The 27,750-nt window shown below is 36.7% G+C and overlaps 1 protein-coding gene and 1 long non-coding RNA gene across 3 annotated transcripts in view; both read right to left on the bottom strand.

Moving 5' to 3' along the window:
* LOC127876904 (high affinity cAMP-specific and IBMX-insensitive 3',5'-cyclic phosphodiesterase 8B-like) overlaps nt 1–27,750 on the bottom strand; it is a 406,208-nt gene that overhangs the window by 312,647 nt on the left and 65,811 nt on the right. For both annotated transcript variants that reach the window (XM_052422410.1, XM_052422409.1), the window contains exons 5-6: nt 23,254–23,314; nt 1,282–1,449 (exon numbers count right to left, since the gene is read on the bottom strand). In XM_052422410.1, the coding sequence (XP_052278370.1) occupies nt 1,282–1,449; nt 23,254–23,314 (229 nt within the window). The remainder of the gene's footprint in view (nt 1–1,281; nt 1,450–23,253; nt 23,315–27,750) is intronic.
* On the bottom strand, nt 14,435–15,057 carry LOC127876926 (uncharacterized). The gene is made up of 2 exons (XR_008048151.1): nt 14,812–15,057; nt 14,435–14,649 (listed from the first exon to the last, which is right to left on the bottom strand). It is a non-coding gene; the product is annotated as an uncharacterized LOC127876926 (long non-coding RNA).

Raw genomic sequence — 27,750 nt, 5'->3', positions numbered from 1 at the left:
AGGCGGACAACGAGCTAACAACTAGCTCGAAAACAGCTGAGCTAATAAATGAAACCTTGATATTAAAATAATTTAAACCAAGTATTACACAGGATAATTAAAAAGCAAACACACAAAATTCTTCAAAAAAGATTTCCTGTGCTACATTCCAGGTAAATAGATCTGGCTGGTGAAAAGGTTTTGCAGGAAATGTCATTCATATAATCAGACTTTGTAGTTGAAGCAAATAAAAAATCCACAGGCTCCTAAACTGCCGAGATATAAATTATTTCAAAAGTGGAAGATTAATGTTGAGAATGTTGGTAGTGAGGATACTCAGTTAAACAAGCACTTTTTTTCTACATTTTCACCAGTATTTCAACACTATATAAACAAAACAATCGCATATACAATTACCTTCTTTTAAGATTGATTTAACACTGTCAAAATAAGTGATAATAATAGTCAATCATTGTGAAAATATAGTTTTCTGAACAAATCTGTATTTACATAAGAACCTAATATTTCAGAAACAGTTTCCAAGGAGAATAAATTCTGATTTTTCTATGATTTGCATTTTCAATACCTTAGTTTCGATTAAATATAGTAATTAAGACAACAAAACCAGATCATACTCAGAACAGCCTATGCTATTTGGTAATTGCATGAATATGGTCAACCATTTTATGACAGTAGTAATGCTCATTGTCCTATCATAGCCATATCCTGAAATATAATCAGCTTTTGTTGACCATGATAAAAAATATGAAAGAGAATGGTTAAGTATTGAAGGTGCTATGAGAAACTGTAACAAAAGTGTGACAGAAGAATCTATTATTAGCCTCAGTGACCTTGACCTTGACCCCAGTGACCTCAAACCTCATCAAAAGGTAGAGGTCCATGCAAGGTACCTACATGCCAAATATGAAAGAGATCGGTTAAGTATTGAAGGTGCTATGAGAAACTGTAACAAAAGTGACAGAAGTAAGGAAGTAAGGAAGGAAGGAAGGACAAACTGGCAACTATATGCTACGCCGAAATTTTATTTCGGGGAGCATAAAAATGTTTTGTTATGGTGTCCATTTCACAAACACGATCTATCATGTTTCAGAGATAATTATATCTTGGTAAAACCAAAACCAGAACATGTTGTCATGACATGTCTCAATTGAGACCGATAATGTTTAAAACCAATCTTTGAAATACGGCTAACATGATGATCATTTTAATCAGGATGTAACAAAATTGATGCACATATTTTAATAATTTTCAAATGTGAAGAGCATATCTTGCTAAAATCACCTGTATCTCGTGGTCCTGGTTTGAGATCTCCACACAGTCGTTCACGGAGTCAAGGGCAGAGAAGAGCGCACTGCATGTGCACAGTTTCTGGCGTGTGACCACATCCGAGTGTTCCAAAACCAGAAGCTCATTCAGACATGTGCCCACGTTGGAGCTCTCCAAGAATCGCTGAAAATAAATTAGCATAGCTCTGTGGAAAAGGGTTTTGATACATTTGAGTATAGTGTTGTTCCAGATTAGCCTGTGCAATCAGCTCTTCAAAAATATGAGAACTAGAAACAAAGTGCAGTTTAAAATAATTAAGATAACAGATGATTTCTGGAAATTTTATACAGATAATAAGTTTTATGTTCAAAATTAGGACATTAAATAAAACTTATGTGAGAACATTTGACCTCAAAGCCGGACTGCCTTGTCTAAAACCTAAACATGATTTTTCATTTCATCTTTACTTAAGTCAGTAGTCATTTTAGCACTCACTCACTCTAAATTTCACTCTGAATATATATTAACAATAAATGTGTTTAAGAATATTATGAACACAAACATTTGCTTTTTTCCAGAAACAACCATACAGGTGTACCATGCATGTTCTCCATTACTTGAAATGTGTGTGCCACTATCTGAAGCCCTTATATATATATATATAATGACAGCAATTTATTCATCCACTAAACATGCGAAGATGAGTGGACATAGGGCAATGTTCTTTAATTCGACCACTTGTCAAGACACATGTGCCCGAGTTCCTGATAAAATCACGAATTTGCCATTAAATTGCTGATGAGGTATAACAAACAAGCAAATACGTTGAATTGATATCCCCCGCCAATACGCTTCTGGACACAAAAGTGTTATATTTGACACTCAAAAGCATTTTTTCAAGATACAATGGGCCATAACCTCGTTATTAACAGATGTTGTACAATGCCATTTGGCGTGCATCATCCTCTTATCCATATATATACTCATACCAAGTTTCAATGAAATCCGCCGAAGCACTTCCAAGATATGGCTCCGGACACAAAAGTGCCGGACGGACGGACAGAAAGACGGACGGAAAGACAGACGGATGGACGGACAACGCCAAAACAATATCCCTCCACCTATGGCGGGGGATAACAAAACTGTTATCCATTTGAGTGTTGATAATAAAGGGATAAAGGATGGTAAGTTTTAGCCAAAGAGAGCTTCCATGGCAAATTTAAAGGTAAATTTTTGAACATTGTTTTTTACAAATGCCAGGACAAATGTCAAAAATACCCACAGCTGGACAAACAAAATAAAACGTTGACTGTCCCACTAAAATCAGGAAGTGAATGGCATGTATGCAGGAATGGAGCATTGAAGAACAGTATTGCATTAAAATACAAACCTAAAATAAAAAAATATATATTATTTGAGCTCTCAAAAAAAACTGCTGTAGAATAAAGAATGGAAGCTATTGTTGCTGATGTCAAATACTCATTATAAAGATTACCATAAATACCTCACAAAACTGTTTAAAAGAGTGGTTCTAAGAAAAAAAAAGCTTGCGAAATTGTATAAACGTCCTACTTTTCAAAAGTTTGTCAAACAAAATCTGCAATATAGATATAACAAATGCTTTAATTGTGTGAGCAAGTTTCATGATGAGTGTGCAAAACTGGCACTTCTAAACAGAGTTCAAATGATTTTTTTTATGCAAAATCATGAACACTACACAGTCTCATGATGGCCATGAACAAGAACAATATCTAATTTGTTTGAAAAATAATTAGAAGAAACATTCCGAACAATTAGGCTTTCATGAAGATTGTGCAAACAAATGTGACTTTTAGAGTTTTCAAAAGCTTTTACTTTAAATCAACCTTGTGACCTAGTTTTTGACCCACATGACCAAGTTTCAAATAATCTAATATCATTTGGAAAAAAATCTCAACATTAAGTTTGTTGAACATTATGTACTAAATGTGGCCCATATATAATTTCTTTTTCACAATTTGATATGTATAAGTGACCTAGTTTTTTTCACCACATGACCCAGTTTTGATAATTGCAAAGAAATTCGATTTTTTTCAAATAATACTATCCGAATAGCAAACAGTTTGGATCCTGATGAGACGCCACATTCTGTGGCGTCTCATCTGGATCCAAACTGTTTGCAAAGGCCTTCAAAATTCGGTTCCAGCACTGAAAGAGTTAACAATGCAAATGTTGACAATAGACAATCAAGGACTGAAGGCTCATCGCAGACAAAAGGTTATCACAAAAGCATACCATATTAGTATGCTGTGCTCAGGTGAGCTTCTTACACAATTTTTAAACTACTGTTAAAATCATATTGTATTTTTTGTTGTTGTGTTGCTGTTCTTTGCTAAATATATTCTTAACTAATATTTTATGTCCAAGCATGCATGTCCAATTTTTCTGCAGATATAAAAGACTTGTCAATTAAATGCAATCTTTGCAAGCGATACTTCGATAAACCCCACCAAATGCAACAGTTTTAATATACCTCAAATCTTCTAGTTTATCATGTCTACTAAGTTGCTACAGTTAACTCTTCTTGAAAAATTCTGGATCAATTTTCATTTTGAGATCCCATTGTCAAGCCTCTTCCATATAATGAACATTCTGAGAGACATCAAACAATTTGCCAAATGTGGTTTACGATTTCACAACACATAAAACTAATCCAATCAGAAAGTATGTAGTAATTTCAAATGTTTACAGCTTTCAGCTTACTGAATTCAGACATATAAAAGCAATATAATACTTCATCATATTGCTCCCTGAGGAGAGCCGTATATTTCTGAATTATTCCTCCCTTGCAGTAGTTTTAGGATGAGGACTAAAAAAACACCCACTAGCATCTATTTCAAAGTCTTCGGGAAAGAGTTTGCTCATTGATATCAGAAGAAGAGTGCACTTAAATCTCTTAAACAAAACATCATTTGTTTTAATTAATATTCAATCAATTACTGGTTTATTTAAAAACATGTAAGAAGAAAGACAAGAACTAGTAGAATAAAAGACCCTATCATGTTCTACTGAGACCTCAAGGAACTATATAGTTCTGAGTAGGTTGTTCTTGAAAGGTTTATGCCTCCGTCACGATAATCCGGTCGTCAGCCGATGTGTGCGATCTCCAGGCGACTGGAAGACTGGACATGTAAGAGATGCCCACTGTCCAATAAGTGACACACTTTAATACCTCAGCCGCTCGGATTTGTTGTACGTGTATCATGACAAGCTCTGTCAGGCGTCCGTCAGTCATCGTGTGGAGGCCCTCATGTCATCTGACCTTCGCCGGCCAATAAATATTTCCCTTGGAATACCTTGATTTTTGCTGATACACGTACAATGAATCTGATGTTGGTCGCTCACCGGGCTATAACGGGGCATTGATCGTCCCATCTTTTTTCAATCTCAATACAATTCCAATGCAGGCCCAACGTCGGGTAAAATTTTAAGTGAGACTTAAAATTAATCTGGACGCCGCCAGATCCTACAAAATGACCTGGTGTCCCTGCGATCATCAGCCGGGCGCCAGCCCGATGAGCATAAACATTCGTAGTCCGCTGATTGGATGGTGACTGGTCTCTATTTGTGACTGAGGTACTAACAATAGACTTCAGATATCACAGCAAATTTTTTTAATGTTCCAAGCAAGTTTCATTAGTGACTTTAACTAGTGATTTAGTTTAAAATGGCATTGAAATAGTGCAGGTGCCCTTGCCACATTTGTGATCTTCATTTTTTATAACATAGAATATTTTTTTTATTTTTTTTTAGTGATTCCATGTTATTTCTTCACCTGACATTGAAATTATATACATTTATTTTACAAGGTTCACCAATAAAGAATTTCGGAGAATCATTTTGCAACAATTTCACTCACTATATTTCACTTTGTACACATTTATAGTGTGGCAAAGTGTAAATGACTGACAAGAAAGCTTTTAAAAAATATTCTGCAATCAGTATTTTTATCATTAATAACATTTTTATGATGAATGTGTCATTGTCAAGGAAGACGTTATATAAATCAACATAATTTGTTACAAAGCTTTTACAATTCCATTTTTTTAAAGGATGCATATTTTAATATTGTTTCTGAATTTCAGAAATTCTTTAATCACATGCAACATTTTAATGGGTTTCATAAGAAGAACACTTTAAATATTATCGTCTTGTCATTCACCGTATGAAATATAACAAACCTTCTCTGCAAGACATATATTCATGATGACATCATTGGACTTTAAGACTGTTAACAAGGTTTTATTATAGCCAGATGAGGAAAAGTGCCCTCAGACTCCTGGCCACTATGGGTTCATTCCCATATCAACTTTGCCACCGCAAAGTCATTCTTGTTCAACCTTTTAAATTATGTTGGCCGTTGTAACAATATGCCATGGAGTAAAATATTATAACAACTTTGAAAGATGTTCACCATGGGCATTCAACTATTAGGTTTATTATAAATCTACCAAGCCTATCAAGAGGAGAAGTAGTTCGAAACAAGAGCTGTCACCATAGGATGACATATGCCCCCTATAAACGCTTGATAGAAGTTATGAGCTTTTTTCGAAACCTAAACACAGATTTCAAAACCTAAACGCAGACTCTAAGTTCAAGGTCAAGGTAACAGCTGGGGTCAAAATTTCTGTGTGTATGGAAAGTCCTTGTCCATATACAGATGCATGCCAAATATGAAATTGCTATCTGAAGCGACATAGAAGTTATGAGCTTTTTTCCAAACCTAAACGCAAAGTGTGACTGACAGATGGACAGACGGACGGACGGACAGTCTGATCACTATGTGCCCTCCTTAGGGGGCATAAAAAGTTCACACAGTAACACACTGACTGACAGACAAAAAAACAAGGAAAACTAAGTATTCTGAAAGATCACAATGAGCATAGGTATAAGATCAAAATATGAACATCTGTGAACAAGTACATCCAGCTCAATACTTCATGACCTGTGTGCTAAGCAGAATGACCAAACAATGCACCAACAAGTGTAAAATATGAAAAATACAAAAAACAGCTCTGTATTCAAAGTTCAATAACCCCCAAGGTAACGCAACATATCATCATTACCCTATCAATGAATCAGACATCTTTTAAACTAAAAAAATGCTTTCAAATGACATTAAAGACTGATAATTAATGTGTATTTAATGATGAAATATTGAAAAAGTGTTCAACTTGCATGACAGCTTGATGAAATATTGAAAAAAGTCCTCAGATTGCGTGAAAGCATGAATAGTACAACAGGGGACATATTTTTTATAATTTTTAAAATGGAATTAATGGAGGCTTTATGCTTTCATAATTTATTCTACAGAACTCTGGAAATGCATGCGGAAATAACAATAAAAAATGTATTAATGTAAATCTTTTAACAACTGGCCCACTCAATTTGAGCATATTTAATTAATGATTATTTAAATGAAAAGTACTTTACATTCAATATGTGTTTATTCTCATGATATTTAGGTTTCAAATGATGTATGATACTGCACGATTTATTCGAAGCAACTTAATTAAAACATCATCAAAACCATAACTAAATCCAACAAATTTTATCCAGCAACATAATATGAGTTATCTTATATTGTAAACTAAATCACAATATTCAGTATTTAATGTTTATACTTTATGGATTGTGATCAAAGGTTATGAGATTATACAACTCTTCTTGTACATATATGCTCTACATTCATGGCTTTAATAAAATACATTCGATAAGATACAATGTTTATCAGCTGTTCTGTTTCAATGCAATTTCAGGTGCATTTGCCCTTCCATGAAGCTTTTATGAGGACATACACTTATAATAGAAATATATAAATATGAATGGCATTAATGTGTAAATACAGTGAAATTGGCATGTATATTTTACCCCCTTCCCAGATTAAATCATTCTCTATCATATAGGACCATCCATCATCATTTGATAAAGATCATGTAAGATGAAGTACATAAAACTCATTAAGACCTAAAATTATATAAATAATTCAAATTTACAAGTAGATAAACAAAATCAAAGCAAACTAGAAATGGCGCGGCAGAGGCCGACGCGTATCCCCACGCCGAATGTTTGACCTAGGTGTGCCCCAGGGTTGGTAATGGGGCCATGCATAGCTGAGATTGACCGTATTGTCATAAGAGAAGTTCATCATCAATTAGAAGTGAATTGGTGTAGAAATGAAGAAGTTATAGTAAAAGGCAATTTTGGGTGGGTGTGACATATGTGGGCAGGGCGCCCCAGGGTTGGTAATTGTGCCATAGTTGAGATTGACCGTATTGTCATAAGAGAAGTTCAGTATCAATTTGAAGTGAATCGGTGTAGAAATAAAGAAATTATAGTAAAAGGCAATTTTGGGCGGGTGTGGTCTATGTGGGCGGGGCCCCAGGGTTGGTAATGGGGCCATGCATAGTTGAGATTGACCGTATTGTCATAAGAGAGGTTCAGTATCAATTTGAAGTGAATCGGTGTAGAAATGAAGAAATTATAGTAAAAGGCAATTTTGGGTGGGTGTGGTCTATGTGGGCGGGGCGCCCCAGGGTTGGTAATGGGGCCATGCATAGTTGAGATTGACTGTATTGTCATAAGAGAAGTTCAATATCAATTTGAAGTGAATCGGTGTAGAAATGAAGAAATTATAGTAAAGGCAATTTTGGGTGGGTGTGGTCTATGTGGGCGGGGCCCCAGGGTTGGTTATGGGGCCATGCATAGTTGAGATTGACCCTAATGTCATAAGAGAAGTTCAGTATCAATTTGAAGTGAATCCGTGTAGAAATGAAAAAATTATAGTAAAGGCAATTTTTTGGTGGGTGTGGCCTATGTGGGCGGGCGCCCCAGGGTTGGGATTGGGGCCATGCATAGTTGAGATTGACCCTAATGTCATAACAAAAGTTCAGTATCAATTTGATGTGAATCCGTGTAGAAATGAAAAAATTATAGTAAATGGAAATTTTTGGTGGGTGTGGCCTATGTGGGCGGGGCGCCCCAGGGTTGGGAATGGGGCCATGCATGGTTGAGATTGACCGTATTGTCATAAGAGAGGTCCAGTATCAATTTGAAGTGAATCGGTGTAGAAATAAAGAAGTAAATGTAAAATAACCTAAAAAAATGAGTGATAATTTCTGACGCGGCCCCACCCCAACCGCTATAACTTTTGACCCAGGGGTCAGATCAAAATTCCAAATAGTGCAGGGTCGCACATATCCTCATAGCTACCATGTGTGTAAGTTTCAAGGTTCTAGTGCTTTTAGTGTAGATGGAGATAGTGGCCAGGACGGACGGACAGACGGACGGACGGACGGACGGACGGCGGAGATAACCACAATATCCCCACCTTTTTTTCAAAAAGCGTGGGGATAACTAGGTGAACAAGATAATCAATGATTGTTAATTTTGCATTAAGCATGCACTATGGAAAATACTAGTAACTTTCTGAAGAGGCATTTCATAGAAAACTACTACCACACAATCAAATTGGAAACTTCTACCTTACGATCAAATAAAAACTTCTACCTTACTATAACACAATATACTACTACCTTACTGTCCCACTGGAAACTACTACCTTACTGTCACACAATAAACTACTACCTTACTGTCAAACTGGAAACTTCTACCTCACTATCACACAAGATACAAATAGCTTAATGTCACACTGAAAACTACTATCTGACTGTCACATAAGAAACTACTACCTTACTGTCACACAAGAAACTACTACCTGACTGTCACACTGGAAACTACTACCTTTCTGTCACACAATCAACTACCTTCTTAATGTCACACAAGAAACTACTACCTGACTGTCACACACAAAACTACTACCTTACTGTCACACAAGAAACTACTACCTGACTGTCACACAGGAAACTACTATCTGACTGTCACACAAGAAACTACTATCTTACTGTCACACAAGAAACTACTACCTGACTGTCACACTGGAAACTACAACCTGACTGTCACACAAAAAACTACTACTTTACTGTCACACAAGAAACTACTACCTGACTGTCACAGAAGAAACTACTACCTGACTGTCACACAAGAAACTACTACCTTACTGTCACACAAGAAACTACTACCTGACTGTCACACAAGAAACTACTACCTTACTGTCACACAATAAACTACTACCTTACTGTCACACTGGAAACTACTACCTTACTGTCACACAAGAAACAACTACCTGACTGTCACACAAAAACTACTACCTGACTGTCACACAAGAAACTTAAACTACCTTACTGTCACACAAGAAACTACTACCTGACTGTCACACAAGAAACTACTACCTTACTGTCACACAAGAAACTACTACCTGACTGTCACACGAAACTACTACCTGACTGTCACACAAGAAACTACTACCTGACTGTCACACAAGAAACTACTACCTTACTGTCACACAAGAAACTACTACCTGACTGTCACACAGGAAACTACTACCTGGCTGTCACACAAAAAACTACTACCTGACTGTCACACAAAAAAACTACTACCTGATTGTCACACAAGAAACAACTGTCACACTGTAAAACAGTTCTGAATAAAAATCTGGATCATAATGGGATTGTATCAATAGCTGTGGCCACATCACAAGCAATATGAGTATCAGTGCATGTCCTGGATGGATGTCAGTGTTATCATACATGCTTTGCATAAATCATAATGCAGAGATACAATGAACATTATGGTGCTATGAATATTTAATATCATTTTAAAACTGTAAGGATAACAGCCTAAAAGTTATTGTGACAGAAAACATTGTCAATTACTCATATTGTGTAACAGGATCTGAATATTTAAAGAGAACTTTTTGCTCTCTTTCCCACCAAACAAACAACAAAAAACATGCCAAACAGACTTAAGAAAATATTATGGCAGGTTTTATGACTTTACATCGCTACTGATCCTAAATGATGCACTCTTTCAAACCTTGTAAAATGCAATTCTAAACTAACAAGGGCTGTTTGTAAAACATGCACGCCCCCCATATGGGCATGGGCTCTCAGTTGTAGTAACAGCCATTGTGTAAATATGTTTTTTGTCAATGTGACCTTGACCTTTGACCTAGTGACCTGAAAATTGATGGGGGTCATCTGCAAGTCATGATCAATGTACCTATGAAGTTTCATGATCCTAGCCATAAGCTTTCTTGAGTCATCATCGGGAAACCATTTTACTATTTTGGGTCACTGTGACCTTGACCTTTGACCTAGTGACCTGAAAATCAATAGGGGTCATCTGCCAGTCATGATCAATGTACCTATCAAGTTTCATGATCCTAGGCATAAGCGTTCTTGAGTTATCATCTGCAAACCATTTTACTATTTCGGGTCACTGTGACCTTTGACCTTTGACCTAGTGACCTCAAAATCAATAGGGGTTATCTGCGAGTCATGATCAATCTACCTATCAAGTTTCATGATCCTAGGCATAAGCATTCTTGAGTTATCATCCAGAAACCATTTTACTATTTCGGGTCACCTTGCCCTTGACCTTTGACCTAGTGACCTGAAAATCAATAGGGGTCATCTGCCAGTCATGATCAATTTACCTATGAAGTTTCATGATCCTAGGCATAAGCGTTCTTGAGTTATCATCCGGAAACCATTTTACTATTTCCGGTCACCATGACCTTGACCTTTGACCTAGTGACCTGAAAATCATTAGGGGTCATCTGCGAGTCATGATCAATGTACCTATGAAGTTTCATGATCCTAGGCATAAGTGTTCTTGAGTTATCATGCGGAAACCATTTTACTATTTCCGGTCACCATGACCATGACCTTTGACCTAGTGACCTGAAAATCGATAGGGGTCATCTGTGAGTCATGATCAATGTACCTATGAAGTTTCATGATCCTAGGCATAAGTGTTCTTGAGTTATCATCCAGAAACCATTTCACTATTTCAGGTCACCATGACCTTGACCTTTGACCTAGTGACCTGAAAATCAATAGGGGTCATCTGCGAGTCATGATCAATGTACCTATGAAGTTTCATGATCCTAGCCCCAAGCGTTCTTGAGTTATCATCCGGAAACCACCTGGTGGACGGACCGACCGACAGACCGACCGACATGTGCAAAGCAATATACCCCCTCTTCTTCGAAGGGGGGAATAAAAATTATGCATGTTCATGTCATTCACTTATTTAAATAAATTCTGGTTCTCTAAATCAATTGATGTTTTTTTTTACATTATGCACTTCATACAATATTCATTATCAGTAAATCCATATTTTACAAGTTAATTGATAAAATCAATAACTTAAATATCTGCATATACTTCATGGCTTTATAATCTAAGTAGTCATTTTTATTGTCCTGTCTTGTATGTATATTATGTCCTTTCCTTTGCCTTACAAACATGACTTTTGGATGGTGATGATGAGTGAAACCACTGTCAGTGTTGCTAGACATAATATTATAAGTGTTATCAATATTGAATCAAAAATGTTGCTTCTAGAGGGGTAACAAGGTTTTTCTAACTAAATAGTGTCAAGATGAAAATGCTGACTCGGTTTTATTGAGATTGAATCTTAACCCATTTATGCCTAGCGTCTAGAAAAAAAGGCCTTGGCAAACAGCGTAGACCCAAATGAGACGCCACATGATGCGGCGTCTCATCTGGGTCTGCGCTGTTTGCTTAAAGCAATTTCTGTGAGAAATATTCTAAATATAGAAATAAATATACTAGACATCCCTAATTTTGGAAATAAATTAATCCAATTTAGAAGGATGGGAGAGTCCACTAGGCATAAATGGGTTAAATGTGGCTTCTACAGCTTCTACAACTAGTGTTTTTTATAAGTTTGACCCAGTGACCTAGTGTGTGGACAAAGTGACACACCTTCCTACTAATGTCCAAGGTATTGTTAAGAAAAATAATCTTCATAAGTTTCATCATGATTATTCATTTTACACTTTTTCACACTTAATTATAAACCACTTTACCCATAGTAAAATAAATATCAATTTCTTTTCTATCCTAATTATAGCAAATATTACCAAATGTTGTAACTAAGCAAATTGGCCAATTAACAAAGTTTGTCTCCTAACATGCCAAAGATATCAGAGCATTCCATTTTATGAATAAAATTATTAAACATCAAACCAGCAAAAAAATGTCTGCAGATATATAAAAAAAAAACGCTGTCATCTTCTGGGTTCCTTGGCAATTATTCCAATATGCAATTTACCAGATAGACGGTATACAATGTCTTTCCTTATGACATCAACGACTAACAAAATTTGCTCAGAGCCAGGAGCTGTATTGATTGAAATGTTGGCAAAACCATCCACTGACAAGAAAATGAATAAATTCCTTCAAAGTCATGTCATGGAATCGAGAAAATAGATTACCAAATATCTGCTCTCGGTGATATGTCACAAAATGCAAATACGTCAGATATTAACGAACAAGTGTCAAGCTAGACTATGCCTATCAATTATATTTTTCTGGCTATTCCGCAATAAATATTGGATCAATAGATTCACAAACTAGTGCTGGATTTACTGGATCTCGGAGCTTACAGTATTACGCAAAATACATCAGAAATACAATAGGATTAGTGACTAGTTATTAGAATTATACAAAATAGTCTGATGTATATATCACATGAGTGATATGTTGAGCTTGTCACGTTATACCATGATCAAAAAGAGAATAAAACAAGCTTCAAGATGGCATTTTGTGCAAGAAGAAAAGATGTCCCAAAAAATGTGCAAGATAACTCAATCATAATTTCAAAATGTAAATCAAACAATAAAGAGGAATGCCTCACAAAGCAAGCAACTAAAAATTGAGATTAATTAAGCATATAAAAATGAAATTAAAGCTCTAATTTTTCATTATGTCCCAATTTTTGGAACCATTTCCATGGTTGCAGACCACGTCATCTACCCACTACTGCCCCAGTCACCCAATGATCATTTATCTTCAATACACAAAACATGTGTATAATGCCTCACACTCTATGAAATTGATATCTCTTGCCACCTATCTACACCTTTTATCAACCCTATTAATCTTCTAAGTCTTTGATGCCTGCATAATAAACTATTTCATTTGGCATCGCTGTGCGTTTTAATACAGCTCTGATATTCAATACATGTTTTTAAGTTATTAATTCATCGATCGATCATAGAATATATGGACTGCCTAAGCCATTTTTTTCTTCCCTTCCAATGCAATCCGCTTTATATATCGGTATACATCAGCATGGTGGGCATGGGGATACTTTGATAACAGATGGCACTTCGATACCAGATAACATAAAAAGCAACACGCGAGAGGTAAGTTCATAAGTTTTTTTTTAAAGTTATATCATAAAGATAAGTTTTTTAGACAAGGCGCCTGGTCGAGTTTATAAATGGTGTATCATTTTCTATTGCAAAGAAAAACATCACGGAAGAATGGTAGGGTTTTTTTCCCCAGCACTTCGGATAACAGAGACTATCAACAAATTGGGCACTCTGATAACCAAGTTTTATCTTCTACCTGAAATGCATTTATGTATATTATCGCTATTCTTACCAAACATTTTGAAGTATGAATCAATTTGCATTGTCAAGCTCGACACATTGGGAATCTATGTATAACATAATTGCATATACAAGTAAAATATAACCAATGGTGTTGTTCGTTTTCGAAAATCTTATTACTATTAATTTATATAATTAATATTATAAGTGCAAATTTAAAACAAGAGCATCGCCTTGCGGGTGCAGACCGCTCATCAATTTTCTTTTTAAAGGTGAAGGGACGCTCAATTTCAATCACAAAGGAGGGAGGGGAGGAGTGAAGAGGGGTGTATAGTGTGTGGGTGTGGACATTTATAACATTATCTTCCAAAAATGCGGAAAAAAAAAATGCAAAATAAAAAATTTTTTTTTTGGGGGGGGGGGGGGATGGGGGGGGGGGGGGTATAGTGTGAGGGTGTGGTGGTCATTTGTGTGATGAGGTGGTGGGGAGGGGATTTTTGGGTGCGATGGTTGGACGGTATTTCAAAAATAAAACAAGGGACAAAATTGTCACAAAACCAGGTTTTCATTGTGAAAAAAAAATCTGATAAAGGGAGAAAACTCAAACTGAACTTTTGATATGACCAAAAAAAATTAACCCCCTTTGTAAGTTTTTTTTTTTTTTTAAATCTATTTTTAGTCGTGGCGACCTTGACATTGGAGATATTGACGTGAATCTTTCGTGGGACACACCGTCCCATGATGGTGAACAAATGTGCCAAATGATTTTAAAATCTCACAATGAATGACATAGTTATGGCCAGGACAAGCTCATTTATGGCCATTTTTGACCTTTGAACTCAAAGTGTGACCTTGACCTTGGAGATATCGACGTAATTATTTCACGCGACACACCGTCCAATGATGGTGAACAAATGTGCCAAATGATTTTAAAATCTGACGATGAACGACATAGTTATGGCTCGGACAAGCTCATTTATGGCCATTTTTGACCTTTGAACTCAAAGTATGACCTTGACCTTGGAGATATCGACGTAATTATTTCGCGCGACACACCGTCCAATGATGGTGAACAAATGTGCCAAATGATTTTAAAATCTGACAATGAACGACATAGTTATGGCCCGGACAAGCTTATTCCGCCAGCCCGCCAGCCCGCCAGCCAGCCAGCCAGCCCGCCAGCCAGCCAGCCCGCCAGCCAGCCAGCCCGCCCGCATTCGCCAATCTAATAACCAGTTTTTTCCTTCGGAAAACCTGGTTAATAATAAAAATAAATATTTGTGTTTTTTAACCGTTTCAACAAAAAAAAATTGGGGGGGGGGAGGGCACGGAGGATGGTTTGGATGGAGTCTATTGTCGTATGTCAGGTAAGAGTAGTTTTGTCAAAGTATCAATCAAATCTAATCATAAATAAAGAAGTTATGGCAATTTTAGCAAAATTTAATAATTTGACCTTGAGAGTCAAGGTCATTCAAAGGTCAAGGTAAAATTCAACTTGCCAGGTACAGTAACCTCATGATAGCATGAAAGTATTTGAAGTTTGAAAGCAATAGCCTTGATACTTTAGAAGTAAAGTGCATCATAACACAAAATTTAACCATATATTCAAAGTTACTAAGTCAAAAAAGGGCCATAATTCCGAAAAAATCACAACCAGAGTTATGCAGGTTGTCCTTTTACTGTCCCCTTATGATAGTTTGCGAGTGTTCCTAGTATGAAAGCAATATTTATGATACTTTAGGGGTAAAGTGGACCAAAACACAAAACTTAACCAAATTTTCAATTTACTAAGTATAAAGGGCCCATAATTCCGTCCAAATGCCAGTCGAGTTACATAACTTTGCCTGCACAGTCCCCTTATGATAGTTAATAAGTGTTGCAAGTATGAAAGCAATAGCTTTGATACTGTAGGAATAAAGTGGACCTAAACACAAAACTTAACCAAATTTTCAATTTTCTAAGTATAAAAAGGGCACATAATTCTGTCAAAATGCCAGTCAGAATTACATAACTTTGCCTGCACAGTCCCCTTATGATAGTTAGTAAGTATTGCAAGTATGAAAGCAATAGCTTTGATACTTAAGGAATAAAATGGACCTAAACACAAAACTTAACCAAAATTTTCAATTTTCTAAGTATAAAAAGGGCATATTATTCTGTCAAAATGCACGCCAGAGTTATCTAACTTTGCCTGCCCAGTCCCCTCATGATAGTAAGTAAGTGTACCAAGTTTGAATGCAATAGCATTGATACTTTCTGAGAAAAGTGGACCTAAACGCAAAACTTAACCGGACGCCAACGACAAGGTAATGACAATAGCTCATAATTTTTTTTCAAAAAATAGATGAGCTAATAAGATTCAAATGTTTATTTCTGAAGCAATATATTTCAAGTGACGACCGAAAATAATTGTCTAAATAATAAACATGTTTTTAAGTGGTAAATTGAGAATTAAAACAAGATGCGTTTGTGAAACACAATGTCCCCCTATATGACGTTTGACCTTGGAGGATGACCTTGACCTTGTGAAGGATGACCTTGACCTTGACCTTTTACCACTCAAAATGTGCAGCTCCATGAGATACACATGCATGCCAAATATCAAGTTGCTATCTTCAAAATTGCAAAAGTATTCATAAAATAAGCGATTTGGGCCACATATATTTGACCTCTGACCTTGAAGGATGACCTTGACCTTGACCTTTCACCACTCAAAATGTGCAGCTCCATGAGATACACATGCATGCCAAATATCAAGTTGCTATCTTCAATATTGCAAAAGTATTCATAAAATGAGCGATTTTGGCCACATATATTTGACCTCTGACCTTGAATGATGACCTTGACCTTGACCTTTCACCACTCAAAATGTGCAGCTTCATGAGATACACATGCATGCCAAATATCAAGTTGCTATCTTCAATATAGCAAAAGTTATTGCAAAATGTTAAAGTTGGGCCAAACAGACCAACAGACCAACAGACAGACAGGGCAAAAACAATATGTCCCCCACTACTATAGTGGGGGACATAAAAAGAGAATTGAAAATACAACGGATCATGTGGATCAACACGACTGTGTTCAATTGAACTTATAGCAGGACTCTAGAAAATCTTTTGTCATTGGTGCTCATTAGAATCGCATCATGAAGGCGATACTAATGCGTAGCCACAAAATTTAAAAGAGATAGGAAAACTCCCTTTATATTGTGCTTTACACTTCCCTTTCCCTTGTATTATCATATTCTATTCCAAAGGGATAAGAACATGTTTCGGTAATTCGTTTTTAATTTACGTCAGTACATACATTTTTATTTATTGCCTCCTTACTATAGCAGTATTCCACAGCAAATTCTGCATTTCAGATTTCAGATTCACTAAATAGAGTGTGTAATATCTGGTAAAAAGTGTCGAATCATCTGGAATCGAAGTGCCATTGTCTTTGAGATGATCGGTAAAAGAAGGGTCCATGAAAATTTGGCATCGGACTCTTAAAACATTTGAATTTCCTCAAATACATTATTCAACTAAAATTTAACATGTTGTAACATTAATGGACATATTGATCTTTTATTTCGATCAGTTGGCAAGTTCTTGATTTATTTCCAAGTATTTTTATTTTGTTGAAATACGTACTGATCGTCGAATTTATGACGATTATTGATGAAATGTTATCTCTTTTTTTATAATCCACTGTTTTTTTCCGCGACTTTCTTGCTCCGCAATACGAAGTACTATACCATTAATCGACCAAACAATGTTACGTGTCTAAAAACCAAATGAACAGAACACAAATGCAAAAAAGCTGAAGAACTCAACTCTCGCGCGTGGGTTTTGTTGTTATCTGGTATCGAAGCGCCATCTGTTATCAAAGTATCCGCATACCCGGCGTGATCAGCTGTTATTCATGATTGGATTTCAATGAAGATATAGGGATATTATCAAAGCACTGATGCAGTAAGGATGTAGCAGACAATAGAGATGTTAGAGACCCATTGCAAACCATATCATTTTAAATGCAAATTGGACCCTACCTGTTGATTATTAATTATGTTTTCTACAGAGAACTCTTCAATGCTTTATTAATATTTAGCCTCAGCTGCTGAAAAGTTGTAAAGCAAGAGTAGAAATCTGCAGGGTTCATTATTGAACTTCTTGCGATTTTCTGAAAGATCAATATGTGTCAATAGGAGTGTAAAATGAAAAACGGGAAGTGACGCATTCGTAATCAATATGTATCTTTATATACATAATATGGGCTCCTGAAAACTTTGAGGAGCTTGTTTGATAGTCAATTTAGCATATAAATTTTTATGCAACTCAGAAGAGACATTATAAGAACAAAGGTTCTGAAAAATTGAGTAACTCCTGGAGTGCTCAGAATTTGATATTCACTATAGGCACTGAGATATTAATACAACAAATGTCCTTAAAAAGAGTAGTAAAGAGTATACACAAATATCATTTCTAAAGAGTTCACAAGCTTTTTCTTTAAATTGACATAGTGACCTTATTTTTACTCCCCATTACACAGATTCAAACTCTCAGAGATATCATGCGAACAAATTTTTAAAGATTGGGCTATTAATGTGACCTTTAGAGTATTCACAAGTTCAATGTTTGCCACACACGACAGACAATGCAAAACGGATGACGAACAACGGAAACAAGTTGATGTTAAAAGCATTCAATGAGCATTTTGTGCTCATTCCAGCTAAAAACAAGAGCACCGCATAATGCGTGCCACGCTCGGCTATGGGTGCAGTTTTGAATAAATGAAAGCTTGTCAGATTTTTTTAATTTTTTGAGAGGTCACAGTGACCTTGACCTTTGACCTAGTGACCCCAAAATAGGTGTGGCGTGTAGAACTCATCAAGGTGCATCTACATATGAAGTTTCAAAGTTGTAGGTGGAAGCACTTTGATTTTAGAGCCAATATTAAGGTTTTAGCATGACGCGGACGGCAGACGGCGGACGGCGAGCTGGCTATGACAATAACTCGGGTTTTCTCTGAAAACGCTGAGCTAAAAATGTGTGATTATGACCTTTGTGTGTGACTTTGACCATCACCCTAGCAACCTGGATCTTATATTTGACGCACAGCTAGATAATGGAGAACAATTGTGGACAGTTATTACAGAATCCCTTGATGCATAGTAAAGGAATGACTAAATAATGATAATTCATCAAATTTGTGACCTTTGACCTCAATGTGTGACCTTGACTTTAGCCCCTAGGATAATGGGTGTTGAATGTGAAGCACCCTCAGATGATTGAGAACAACTATGGCAAGTTTCATGGCTCTGGCTCATGTGTTAGTAGAGAAAAAGCTCTAAGCTTATATTAAAAAGCATTTTTTCAAGATACAAAGGGCCATAACTCAGTTATTAACAGATGGTGTACAATGCTGTTTGGGGTGCATCATCCTCTTACCCATATATATACTCATACCAAGTTTCAATGAAATTTGCCAAAGCACTTCCAAAATATGACTCTGGACGGACGGACGGACGGACGGAAAGACAGACAGACAGACAACACCAAAACAATATCCCTCCTCCTATGGCTGGGGATAACAACAGACACAAAATGATGGTAAAAGCATTCCATGAGCACTTAGTGCTCATATGAGCTAAACAAAACTGATTCTGAGTTCACAAATATGCTGGGTATAAGGGTTGCTTTTATAATTTAAGGGATTTGTTTACAGACTTTTGTATTTTTGGAAAATTATGTTCACTTACAAATCTATAAGGTTTTAAATAGTCGAAATAAAGCAACATTTTAATAAAACAGGTCACAGAAATTTAAAGAAAATTTGCATTATGTTTAAAGAAAATTCATTAAGACCCCCATGTCTAAATTATTATTAAGATACTACCAGCAACAGCCAGTAAAACACTGATCTCCTTAAACGCCATTAAACAAAATGACTTTGAAAATATCCAAAGTTGATTTTTCTTAACAAGTTCAACTACCTTGGAGAAAAAAATCCCTTATTGCAATGAAAGAACAGTATGCGACAGTATTCAGCCAGTCATCCTAAGTAATCCCGAATGATGTCAAAAACGACAGACGCAAACAATCATCGCCACCCAATCAAAATTCTGCTCATCAAAGTCTCGCAAAATTCCAATAGACAGGCCATCTAAACTTATAATTCCACATTTTCAGGAATAATCTGACCGACATCATCCACAAGCAGTGTAGGCGTATGTGACTTGGACTGAATGTAAATCAGCAAAGTTAAGTGCAATGGAGCTTAATATAGACTTGTTGTGCAAAGAAACAACATTCTAACCAAATATTTTGCCATTTGCTTAGAACTATCCCATACCAAATAATCTTTTACTGGAAACGTGAATAGCTTTGTTTGTAACTTTTTACAAGTTTCTAGTAGCTATTTAATATATTGGCTTCTCGAGTTAATCTGGCAGTCTTAATAAATACATACAGTGGTTCATGAATAGATGATGAAACATGATTGTGATTACTAACATAACCTCTATCTGACAGACATACATGGTTATCCTCATTCATCCCTATGTTTACTGCAGGTTCTATTGCAAGCTATGCAATGCATGGCTAACATGCCTCAACAAGAGAAAGCCAACAACAATAACAACAATATCAACATAGGCTAATGTCTTTTCACAATATGAGGAATTAATATCAGTGAAATTAAAAACAGTGTTCAAGGTTTTTGTTTCTTTCAATATAGCCTTTTAACTCAATTTTTTACATTTTTCAATGTCAATTTCATTAGATGCATAGTTAACTTGTGATTTGTCTTGTTTTGAGAGCTTAAAATTAACGCAGAGCACATTATCCTTAAAGAAAAGTTATCTTACATATAATGACTTATTAGCGAAGTAAGATCCTGTAGTAAGTAACTTTATTTTCAACATTGATGAGTTTGTAAAAACGGGGTACCTAAGTGTTGTTCATCTATCAACACTGACACAATGGGGTTGTGTAATGCAACAAGAGCACCGCCTTGCGGGTGCAGACCGCTCATCTATTTTCTTTTTAAAGGTGAAGGGACTCTCATTTTCAATCACAAAGGAGGGAGGAGTGGAGTGAAGAGGGGTGTATAGTGTGGGGTTGTGGACATTTATTACATTATCTTCCAAAAAGCGAAAAAAAAATAAAAAAATAAAAAAATCGGGGGGGGGGGGGGGGGGGGGGTATAGTGTGAGGGTGTGGTGATAATTTGTGAGATGATCTTAAAAAAAAAAAAAAAAAAAAAAAAAATCAAAAAAAAATTTGGGGGGGGGGGTGGGGGGGTGGGGTGGGGGTATAGTGTGAGGGTGTGGTGGTCATTTGTGAGATGATCTTATAAAAAAAAAAAAAAAAAAAAAAAAAATTAGGGGGGGGGGGGAGGGGGGGAGGGGGGGGAGGGCACGGGGGATGGTTTGGGTGAAGTCTATTGTGGTATGTCAGGTAAGAGTAGTTTCATCAAAGTATCAATAAAATCTAATCATAAATAAAGAAGTTATGGCAATTTTAGCAAAATTTAATAATTTGACCTTGAGAGTCAAGGTCATTCAAAGGTCAAAGTAAAATTCAAGTTGCCAGGTACAGTAACCTCATGATAGCATGTAAGTATTTGAAGTTTGAAAGCAATAGCCTTGATACTTCGAGTGGATCGAAACACAAAATTTAACCATATATTAAAAGTTACTAAGTCAAAAAAGGGCCATAATTCCGTAACAATGACAACCAGAGTTATGCAACTTGTCCTTTTACTGTACCCTTATGATAGTTTGTGAGTGTTCCAAGTATGAAAGCAATATCTATGATACTTTAGGGGTAAAGTGACCAAAACATAAATCTTAACCAAATTTTCAATTTTCTAAGTATAAAGGGCCCATAATTCCGTCCAAATGCCAGTCAGAGTTACATAACTTTGCCTGCACCGTCCCCTTATGATAGTTCATAAATCTTGCAAGTATGAAAGCAATAGCTTTGATACTGTAGGAATAAAGTGGACCTAAACACAAAACTTAATCAAATTTTCAATTTTCTAAGTATAAAAAGGGCACATAATTCTGTCAAAATGCCAGTCAGAGTTACATTACTTTGCCTGCACAGTCCCCTTATGATAGTTAGTAAGTGTTGCAAGTATGAAAGCAATAGCTTTGATGCTTAAGGAATAAAATGGACCTAAACACAAAACTTAACCAAAATTGTCAATTTTCTAAGTATAAAAAGGGCACATAATTCTGTCAAAATGCATGCCAGAGTTATCTAACTTTGCCTGCCCAGTCCCTTCATGATAGTAAGTAAGTGTACCAAGTTTGAATGCAATAGCATTGATACTTACTGAGAAAAGTGGAACTAAACGCAAAACTTAACCAAAATTTGCAATTTTTTAAGTATAAAAAGGGCACATAATTCTGTCAAAATGCACGCCAGAGTTATCTAACTTTGCCTGCCTAGTCCCCTCATGATAGTAAGTAAGTGTACCAAGTTTGAATGCAATAGCATTGATACTTTCTGAGAAAAGTGGACCTAAACGCAAAACTTAACCGGTCGCCGACGCCAACGCCAACGCCAACGCCAACGCCAACGCCGACGCCAAGGTGATGACAATAGCTCATAATTTTTTTTCAAAAAATAGATGAGCTAAAAATGGGTCTTATACCATATGCGGCTAGCTTAGCAGGCAGGGCAGCTCCAGACCAGACTGTGCAGGCTGGTCTGTAGCTACATGGGCTTCATGTGACACAAGGAAGGCTGGTCAGAAGCTACATGGGCTGCATGTGCAGGCTGGTCTGTAGCTACATTGGCTGCATGTGCAGGCTGGTCTGTAGCTACATGGGCTGCATGTGCAGGCTGGTCTGTAGCTACATGGGCTGCATGTGACACAAGGCAGGCTGGTCTGTAGCTACATGGGCTGCATGTGCAGGCTGGTCTGTAGCTACATGGGCTGCATGTGCAGGCTGGTCTGTAGCTTCACGGGCTGCATGTGACATATGATGAGGCTCAATTGATTGACACATTTTGGCAAGTATTGAATAAGCTTTGACTTTGCTGCATTTTGATTTCTATTCTTCTGGGATAACACACCCTGAACAAACCGTAATATATTTGAAGGAATGGTTCCTAACTGGCCAGAAGAGCCATTCAGTGGTGAATAAGGAAACCATGATAAATAAGGAAGGAAATCCTGACTTAGTCAAATCAACTGTTGCAATAATGATATTGAGCTTTTCTCTTCGAAAACTAGTTTTAATGCTGCTCATAAAATCTGGCTAATTTGGAGCAACACTTCCTGCTTTTATGGTATTTTTAGTTTGAAGGAAGTCTCTTCTTAGCTGAAAAAAAAAATTCAGTGGAAAGTATAGTTCATGATTAGGCTGTTCTTGGAAAACTTTTAACGCACATGCATTAAAACCGGTTTTCCCAAAGCTAGGCTCATTTTTTTCGTTTCTTTGGGTGGTGTCCCTATGTACCTACCCGGCTGAACCCGGCTTTCAGCAGAGGTAATATGGAGGGCTCCTCTTTATCTGTATGGATGCTGAAAGAAACAAAATACCAACATACTAATTATTCCCCAACACTTTTACTATTTCCATGCACTACATTTATTGCTTTCTATAAATATGGACGCCAAAATTATGTTTGCAAGACTATTTTAGGCATAGTTGTATGGTAAAATAATCATAATTATTTTTGGAAAATGTAACAACTACAGTTTTTATTTGGCAGATATTGCTACTCAGGAAACACACTCCTTTTTGCAGACTGCTGCTTTGCCAGCCATATTGAATAATCTCTTTGCTGAACTATATCTATTTGGCAGACAGTACAAAATAGATGCATTCTTTACACAATAAAACTTGGGTAAAATAAATAACCTTGCAATGTATTTAAAAATACTATGCAATTAAAACTTATAACAAAGGACTTTTTTTACTTCATAAATATTTTTTTTTTTTTAAACACACAATATATGAAAGAGCACTATAAAACAGTAAATGATGAATACTCTCTTTAAATTATATACAACAAACACAACATAAAATACGTAAATAATAATTGTTTTCTTGCAATTTTATCCACTGAACAGAACGGACCTACTTTCTGGGCTGATGTTATCTTTCAGTGTTCATTATCAACAACTTGTTTATTCCCAAGTCAGTTGATTATTGGGCCTCATGTGTTAATTGTTCAGAACCATTCACTCATGGCTCACCTCAAGGTGTGAACTAAACAACAGCATCTGTTGCCAGTTGTAAATTACCACTGAAATCTGCGGATTCAACACGGATAGATAGCAAATTTTTAGATGAATTATTCAGTGCCATAAATTAATTTATAATGTTTAATTTTATATATATTGTTTTGCGTGTCAGAGTACATGTTGCTTATTTGAAACCTAAAAAAATTTAAGCATTAGCATGAATTAATGAATGTAAAATAAAATCATTTCTATAACTAATTATAAATAAAGACCCTTCAAATAAGATAATTTTATTTCTATGTAATAATGTTATTCAACAGAAAAAATAATAAGTGTTTCTCATGTATTTTGCATATCAATTTATTAAACTGCAGAATGTAAACCTATGTATAAAAACACAACACACACTTTCAAAACCTATTACATAAATTACAAAGCATGCCATGAAAACCTATTCTTAATTGTATTAGTTAGGCTTAATCATATCAGAGTTATAACAAGCAATGCAACCAAACAAAACAATCTTAATTGTATAAAAAAATAATGTAAAAAAAACGCAATTAAAATGAAAAAAACAAACAGAACAATTAAAGCTTCACAGAAGTGGTCCAACTTAAACATACAAGGTCAAAGTTATATGTTGCTGTTTTACTGGTACCTGTTTACTATTGGTCATTAATCTAACTTTTGTAACATACCAACCCCACACACACATTCCCCTTCAAAAACCTTTTTCTGACTTTTTTCACATCCCCGGACACTCATCTTCTCACATCCCCCCACACACACCCCCACTCACCTTCAAGAACATTTTCCTGACCTTTGTCACATACACCCCCACTCACCTTCAAGAACATTTTTCTGACCTTTGTACCAAACACCCACCCACTCAACTTCAAGAACATTTTCCTGTCTTTGTCACATACACCCCCCCACTTACCTTCAAGAACATTTTCCTGACCTTTGTCACAAACACACACCCACTCAACTTCAAGAACATTTTCCTGACCTTTGTCACAAACACCCCCACTCACCTTCAAGAACATTTTCCTGACCTTTGTCACAAACACTCCCCTAACTCACCTTCAAGAACATTTTCCTGACCTTTGTTACAAACACTGCCCACTCACCTTCAAAAACATTTTCCTGACCTTTGTCACATACACACCCCCCACTCACCTCCAAGAACATTTTCTTTACCTTAGTCACATCCATCCACTGATCACCTTCAAGAACATTTTCCTGACCCTTGTCACAAACACCCCCCACTCACCTTCAAGAACATTTTCCTGACCTTTGTCACATACCCCTCCCCACTCACCTCCAAGAAAATTTTCCTTACCTTAGTAACATCCATCCACCACTCACCTTCAAGAACATTTTCCTGACCTTTGTCACAAACAACCCCACTCACCTTCAAGAACATTTTCATGACCTTTGTCACAAACTCCCCCACTCACCTTCAAGAACATTTTCATGACCTTTGTTACATACACCTCCCCACTCACCTCCAAGAACATTTTCCTTACCTTAGTAACATCTATCCCCCACTCACCTACAAGAACATTTTCCTGACCTTTGTCACATGCACCCCCACTCACCTCCAAGAAAATTGTCTTTGACCTTTGTCACATCCACCCCCACTAACCGTCAACAACATTTTCCTGACCTTTTTTACATACACCCCACTCACCTCTAAGAAAATTTTCCTGAACTTTGTCACATACACCCCCACTTATCTCCAAGAAATTTTCATAACCTTTGTCACATACACCCCCCACACACCTCCAAGAACATTTTCCTGATATTTGTCACATACAACCCCCACTCATCCCCAAGCACATTTTCCTTACCTTTGTCACATACACCCCCACTCACCTCCAAGAACATTTTCCTGACCTTTGTCACATACACCGCCCAATCATCCCCAAGAACATTTTCCTGACCTTTGTCACATACACCCCTACTCACCTCCAAGAACATTTTCCTTACCTTTGTCACATACACCCCTTCTCACCTCCTAGAACATTTTCCTGACCTTTGTCACATACACCCATACTCACCTCCAAGAACATTTTTCTGACCTTTGTCACATCCCCACTCACCTTCAAGAACATTTTCCTGACCTTTGTGACATACACCCCCTAAAACATATTCCTGACCTTTGTCACATAATACCCACTCACCTCCAAGAACATGTTCCTTACCTTTGTCACATTCACCCCCACTCAGCCTCAAGAACATTGTCCTGACCTTTGTCACATACACACCCACTCACCTTAAAGAACATTGCCCTGACCTTTGTCACATACACCCCCACTCACCTCCAAGAACATTTTTCTGACCTTTGTCACATACACCCCCACTCACCTTCATGAACATTTTCCTGACCTTTGTCATAACACCCCCCCCTCACCTCCAAGAGCATGTTCCTTACCTTTGTCACATACACACCCACTCACCTTCAAGAATATTGCCCTGACCTTTGTCACATACACAGCCACTCACCTCCAAGAACATTTTCCTGACCTTTGTCATATACACCCCCACTCACATTCAAGAACATTTTCCTGACCTTTGTCATATACACCCCCACTCACCTCCAAGAACATTTTCCTAACCTTTGTCATATACACCCCCAACTCACCTTCAAGAACATCTTCCTGACCTTTGTCACATACACCCCCACTCACCTTCAAGAACATTTCCTGACCTTTGTCATAGACATCCCCCACTCACCTCCAAGAACATCTTCATGACCTTTGTCACAAACACCCCCACTCACCTTCAAGCACATTTTCCTGACCTTTGACACATACCCCCCCCCCCCCACTCACCTCCAAGAACATTTTCCTGACCTTTGTCACATACTGCCCCCCACTCACCGTCAAGAACATTTTCCTCACCTTTGTCACGTACACCCCCCCCACTCCCCATTCACCTACAAGAAACATTTCTGTGTTTTGTCACATACCTCCCTTCATTCAACTCCCAGGATATTTAAGGATATTACAATGTATACACATTTGCAGGCTTGCAAAATTAAATAAGTAAACTTTTAATATACACAGTAAACCTTTTTTTGTAAATAAGAAATAAGAATTGAATTGGATAAAATGAAAATGGATTAACATGTATATGCTACCCAAAACGATACGATGATTTTAACTTGTTAAATGCCAATATGCAATTTCTGAATGCCCACTTCATTTGAAACCAAAAACATGATTTTCAGACGAATTTCTCCTTCTGAAAGCTTAATAAGCATTGAAATGTGTCTAAGGCAATAAGCAAAACCGGGCAAACATTTAAATTAATGCTAATGACTCAACACATCAACTTGTGAAAGTTGCAGTCAGAAATCCAGACAGTTTTTGTTTCACCATTCTTGCCAGTATGTTCCATGCATTAAATATCACCATGAAAATTCTTTTAGCATACATATAAAGCAAGACATCTCCCCTGTATTTGCTGTTATTTCATAAATGCATCAAGTGCAAGATTAATCACAAGAAACTGACACACATTTTGGATAGATCAGGACTGCATGCATACACTGTCTTCTGTAAAAAGTTGTTGTTTCTTTGTTGTTGTTTTATCATGTTTCATTTTTGAAAGGCCTTATTCAATAATGAAAAATGAAAAAGCATGCATGATTGCATGATTGCATATGACACAAGAATGTTTCTTACATCTGTAGCCAAAAGGCAATTAACAAACCGTGTTCAAGGTTATGTCAATGCAAGCTGATACATTGGCAAGTTTTGAAT

This window comes from Dreissena polymorpha, chromosome 4 (genome assembly GCF_020536995.1).
Source record: "Dreissena polymorpha isolate Duluth1 chromosome 4, UMN_Dpol_1.0, whole genome shotgun sequence".
NCBI lineage: Eukaryota > Metazoa > Mollusca > Bivalvia > Myida > Dreissenidae > Dreissena > Dreissena polymorpha.
This window is presented reverse-complemented; position numbering and strand designations above follow the sequence as displayed.